Source organism: Eucyclogobius newberryi, unplaced genomic scaffold (assembly GCF_026437365.1).
Source record: "Eucyclogobius newberryi isolate DKJ021-1_F unplaced genomic scaffold, fEucNew1.0.hap1 SCAF_10, whole genome shotgun sequence".
Taxonomy (NCBI): Eukaryota; Metazoa; Chordata; class Actinopteri; order Gobiiformes; family Gobiidae; genus Eucyclogobius; species Eucyclogobius newberryi.
In genome coordinates this window covers 37,885,060-37,890,987 of record NW_027315724.1, presented here as the reverse complement: position 1 = coordinate 37,890,987, position 5,928 = coordinate 37,885,060, and the positions used below count along the sequence as shown (strand labels likewise).

The 5,928-nt window shown below is 44.2% G+C and overlaps 1 protein-coding gene across 2 annotated transcripts in view; it reads right to left on the bottom strand.

Annotated features, from left to right (window-relative positions):
• Positions 1–1,028: 1,028 nt before the first annotated feature.
• Positions 1,029–5,928, bottom strand: part of nf1a (neurofibromin 1a) — a 186,051-nt gene continuing 181,151 nt past the window's right edge. For both annotated transcript variants that reach the window (XM_072456416.1, XM_072456423.1), the window contains exons 56-57: positions 4,473–4,689; positions 1,029–3,781 (exon numbers count right to left, since the gene is read on the bottom strand). In XM_072456416.1, the coding sequence (XP_072312517.1) occupies positions 3,639–3,781; positions 4,473–4,689 (360 nt within the window). In that variant the 3' untranslated portion in view covers positions 1,029–3,638. The remainder of the gene's footprint in view (positions 3,782–4,472; positions 4,690–5,928) is intronic.

The following is a 5,928-nucleotide window of genomic DNA, read 5'->3' as shown; positions in this document are numbered from 1 at the left end:
TTACAGTGTGTTTACAGTGTACTTCACAGTGCGTTTGTGTTTGGTGTTTACAGTGTGTTTATAGTGTTTACAGTACTTTATAGTGCACTTCAGTGTGTTTACAGTGTACTTTACAGTGCGTTTTAGTGTTTTATGTGGTTAGTGTGTTTACAGTACTTAAGTGTCCTTTACAGTGCATTGACAGTGCGTTTAAAGTGTACTTTACAGTGTGTTTACAGTGAACTTTACAGTGTACTTTACAGTGAACTTTACAGTGTGTTTACAGTGTACTTTACAGTGTGTTTACAGTGTACTTTACAGTGTGTTTACAGTGTACTTTACAGTGTGTTTACAGTGTACTTTACAGTGTTTACAGTGCGTTTACAGTGTACTTTACAGTGCGTTTACAGTGTACTTCACAGTGCGTTTACAGTGTACTTTACAGTGTTTACAGTGCGTTTACAGTGTACTTTACAGTGCGTTTACAGTGTGTTTACAGTGCGTTTACAGTGTACTTTACAGTGTGTTTACAGTGCATTTACAGTGTACTTTACAGTGCGTTTACAGTGTGTTTACAGTGCGTTTACAGTGTGTTTACAGTGCGTTTACAGTGTACTTCACAGTGCGTTTACAGTGTACTTTACAGTGTTTACAGTGCGTTTACAGTGTACTTTACAGTGCGTTTACAGTGTGTTTACAGTGCGTTTACAGTGTACTTTACAGTGTGTTTACAGTGCATTTACAGTGTACTTTACAGTGCGTTTACAGTGTGTTTACAGTGCATTTACAGTGTACTTCACAGTGCGTTTACAGTGTGTTTACAGTGCGTTTACAGTGTACTTTACAGTGTGTTTACAGTGCATTTACAGTGTACTTTACAGTGCGTTTACAGTGTGTTTACAGTGTACTTTACAGTGCGTTTACAGTGTACTTTACAGTGCGTTTACAGTGTACTTTACAGTGCGTTTACAGTGTACTTTACAGTGCGTTTACAATGTACTTTACAGTGTACTTTACAGTGTACATTTTCATGATGAACTACACCAGGCTTTGGAGAGCAAAACATTTTATTACTAACACTGGAATAGTTCAATTTGTATATTATAATACAGAAACTAACTGCTTTACAAAAACAAATGATACAATATCACATTTATGTACAGCGTAGTAAATATACCACCTCCATTTGTACACAAACTATTTACAACGGCGTTCAAACCAAACGCACTCGACGCAGTTTTGCATAACATCAAATCATTAACATGCCACGCCCTCGCGCTCCTCGTCCCAGGACTTTTTCTTTAGTGCAAGTTGGCCGCGTCTCGGGAAAATAAAACGTGGATAAAAACATTTAGTGTGTTTTTTTTTAACGTCGTTTTTGAGGATAAAGTGTCTGCGGTAAAAATCCACGTTAAAACAAGGCAAAACGTTTCCTTCATTTTTCAGCCGTCGACGTCGTGACATCGTCAAACGTGTGAAAACATTGTGCGCTTTTCTGGCCCTCATTTGGCACAAAACTGTGGAACTCCGGGTCCGCACGCGTCACACAAGGTCAAAGGTCGTACCGCGTGTGCTAAAGTAAACTTGTATTTGGCATAAAAAAAAGGAAGAAAAACATCCTTCAATCTGCGACACAATGATTATAAAACACAAAGAAAACGTAGGAAAAATGTAAATGTTCCTCAAATATGAGACGCGCAGGACGTTTTGATCAGATCCCGTCGTCTACAACAGATTTTAAAGCCAGGAACACGTTCGATGACACAATTGCAATAAATATAAGCGCGTATAACGTTTGAAGGAAAAGAAAAGCGCCGCCGCAATCTACTTCCTGGATCCGGGTCCAATTTGATCCAATCAGAAGCGAGCGCTGAAGGACCCATGTTACGTTTAGTGGGAAAAATACTGTTTATTCTGTGACACGACTTTGCTCTTTTATCCATTATTTTTATATTTTAATGTTTAAAGGCGACAAAAGAAGCTCATTAGATCTTTAAAAAACACTTTTGGACATTTATATTGTATTAAAAACGTTTATTTCACTCGGAATTCACGGCGTTTCACGTGAGCAGCGACTTCGAGCCGCCATTTTGGACCTGACTCTTTTCCTCTTCTAAACGTCGTTATTCTGCGTTTTCTTTGAACGTCGTCGCGCCCAAAAAGTATGGAACGTTTCGCCCGCCGGACTCCGCGGTGAAACGTCTCCATTTCCACGGTAACGGGAGCGCGGATGAAGTCGCGGGGCCGTTTTTTCAAGGTGTTTCGCGAGAGAGAAAAACGGTTTAAACAAAGCCGTAGAAACGCAGCGACGTCGCCGTGGAGACGAGAACGCGACGCAGAGGTTACGCACTGCGGCTTTAAGAAGAGGCGGCGCTAACGAGGAAGTGCGATCGGTCTGAAGTGATTGACAGGAGCGATAAAAGGTGGAGTTTGATGTTAAAGATAAAATGAGAACATTTTGTGTGAATATGAGACAAAAACATAAGCTCCTCCCACTTTTTAGCCCTTTAAAGATTCAAATGTCACTCAAACGTTCAGACGGACACATTTCGAGGGTTTCGGTAAATAAAATGTCAGAACGCAAATGATGACGTTTATTAAGATGGAAATCGTTAAGTGTCGAGTTTAAGCGATAAAACGACTTTATTTGGCGTTATTTTCAATCTAAAATGGCGGTGGATTCGGTCCAAAGACGTAAAAAAAACTATTGTAATGATTTTCCAAATTCATGCAAATATTTCGTAGTGTTTGAGTTGATTTAAGGGGCACGATTGCAAATGACCCTTTATAAATACGTCAAATGTGATTTAAAAGCATTAAAAGCACAAAGTGGCATTTGTGACATGTTCAAATTCATCTAAAAATGTCCTTCTTTTAGTGTCAGTGCATCATTCTGTCATTTATGACTCGTGAATATTCAAATTAGTCCAAATGAATTGCCAAAAACACTTCGATTTCATTTGTTTTACACCGACTTTTCAGACGAATGAAGCTGGAGTCGCGGCGGTGGCCATTTTGTGTCTGAAATAAAGTGTGGGTGGAGGATTATCGCCTCTGGTAAAATGTGTAAAACAAAGATTTAAAAATAAAAAAACGGACTCAAACTGAAAAAAACACGAGGAGGAGAAAGATATTTACACGAGTTTCACCAGCTTCATGTTTCCGATGCGACAAAAGGACACAAAAGAAGGGTTTGTGGCTCCGTTTGGTCGTATGGGATATATACTTTTGAGGCGACGGCAGAGTACGGCCGGCGTGCGTTTGTGGGCCGGGCCACTGGTACCGCCCCCTTCTGTCGCTGTACAAAGTTTACACATTGAAAAACCCTGACAAAGGCACACCATGGAAAACGTCGACACTAAAGTAGCACTAGAGGACTAAGTTATACATCATTTGTCTATGTCACATATGTACAGGGCGTGTCCAGGGCGTGTCCAGGGCGTGTCCAGGGCGTGTCCAGGGTGTGTCCAGGGCGTGTCCCCAGCCCTGTGTGTCCAGTCGTCAAGCATCACAGATTCAAGTTTGCCCTTATTATTAATATTCCTCCGGGAAACGAATCCAAAAGGAGAAGGTGAAGTCTGTTTGACCCTGGAGGAGAGAGAGAGGAGTGCAGCATGGAGAGCAGGGGTCAGGGGTCAGGGGTCAGGCTCCCAGGACGCTCAGACGATCTTCTTGATGCTGGGCCGCTTGAAGCTGCCGGCGCTGCGCTGCTTCTGGACCTGGCTGGCCGACCCGTGACGAGTGCGCCCCCCGCTGGACAGAGCCGAGCTGGGAGACAACTGGACATTCTCTTTGTCCACTCCTGAAAGCAGAGGGAAACGGGAAGGAAACAGGAAGGAAATAGGAAGGAAATAGGAAGGAAACAGGAAGGAAACGAGAAGGAAACAGGAAGAAAACGGGAAGGAAATGGGAAGGAAACGAGAGGGAAACGAGAAGGAAACGAGGGAAACGTGAGGGAAACGAGAGGGAAACAGGAAGGAAACGAGAGGGAAACGAGGGGGAAGCGAGAGGGAAACAGGAAGGAAACGAGAGGGAAACGAGGGGGAAGCGAGAGGGAAACAGGAAGGAAACGAGGGGGAAACGGGAAGGAAACGAGGGAAACGGGAAGGAATCCAGCGGGAAACCAGAGGGAAACAGGAAGGAAACGAGAAGGAAACGAGAGGGAAACGGGAAGGAAACGAGAGGGAAACGAGGGGGAAGCGAGAGGGAAACAGGAAGGAAACGAGAGGGAAGCAAGAGGGAAACAGGAAGGAAACGAGGGGGAAACGGGAAGGAAACGAGGGAAACGGAAGGAATCCAGCGGGAAACCAGAGGGAAACAGGACGGAAACGAGAAGGAAACGAGAGGGAAACGGGAGAAAAGAAAAGACATTTTAGCAACGCTAATACAAACATGTTGTAATGATGTAATGCTCAGTCTTCATGGACTTTAAAAACAGCGAGGAGCCTCGTTATAACAAGGGGTCATGTGACCGAGGCTCAGAGGGACTGTACCTGGCGAGTGCTGCGACGTGGCGAGGGAGGTCATGGAGTTGGACAGGTTGAGGTTGGCAGTGATGCTGAGCTGTGATTGGCTGGTGGGCGGGTAGGGGGAGGTGGGGGTCCTCAGCTGCTCCTCCCCTCGCTCCTCCTCCGCCGCCGGGAGGTAACTGTCAATCAAAGCCTCCAGGAACTTGACGATGAGCTCGGCGTAATCCGGGATCTGGGTTTGCTGCAGACGACGAGCGAAAGAACGTTTACAATGTATCGAACTGAGAACGACATTCAGCATTTTACAAGAAACACATGTATTTGAAGATGTTTTAAAGATTCAGTAAAGTAACACTTCAAAAGTAACAATAACCAACAAATATGTGGTTCTAAAAGTGTTTTGGCGAGTTGTCATTTCAAACTACTCAAGACCTGGTTTAGTCCTGGTTTAGACCTGGTTTAGTCCTGGTTTAGACCTGGTTTAGACCTGGTTTAGACCTGGTTTAGTCCTGGTTTAGACCTGGTTTAGACCTGGTTTAGTCCTGGTTTAGACCTGGTTTAGACCTGGTTTAGACCTGGTTTAGTCCTGGTTTAGACCTGGTTTAGACCTGGTTTAGACCTGGTTTAGACCTGGTTTAGACCTGGTTTAGACCTGGTTTAGACCTGGTTTAGTCCTGGTTTAGACCTGGTTTAGTCCTGGTTTAGTCCTGGTTTAGTCCTGGTTTAGTCCTGGTTTAGACCTGGTTTAGACCTGGTTTAGACCTGGTTTAGTCCTGGTTTAGTCCTGGTTTAGTCCTGGTTTAGTCCTGGTTTAGACCTGGTTTAGACCTGGTTTAGACCTGGTTTAGACCTGGTTTAGTCCTGGTTTAGTCCTGGTTTAGACCTGGTTTAGACCTGGTTTAGACCTGGTTTAGTCCTGGTTTAGTCCTGGTTTAGTCCTGGTTTAGACCTGGTTTAGTCCTGGTTTAGTCCTGGTTTAGACCTGGTTTAGACCTGGTTTAGTCCTGGTTTAGACCTGGTTTAGACCTGGTTTAGACCTGGTTTAGTCCTGGTTTAGACCTGGTTTAGACCTGGTTTAGTCCTGGTTTAGACCTGGTTTAGACCTGGTTTAGTCCTGGTTTAGTCCTGGTTTAGACCTGGTTTAGACCTGGTTTAGTCCTGGTTTAGTCCTGGTTTAGACCTGGTTTAGTCCTGGTTTAGTCCTGGTTTAGTCCTGGTTTAGTCCTGGTTTAGACCTGGTTTAGTCCTGGTTTAGACCTGGTTTAGTCCTGGTTTAGACCTGGTTTAGTCCTGGTTTAGTCCTGGTTTAGTCCTGGTTTAGACCTGGTTTAGACCTGGTTTAGACCTGGTTTAGTCCTGGTTTAGTCCTGGTTTAGACCTGGTTTAGACCTGGTTTAGTCCTGGTTTAGACCTGGTTTAGTCCTGGTTTAGTCCTGGTTTAGACCTGGTTTAGACCTGGTTTAGTCCTGGTTTAGTCCTG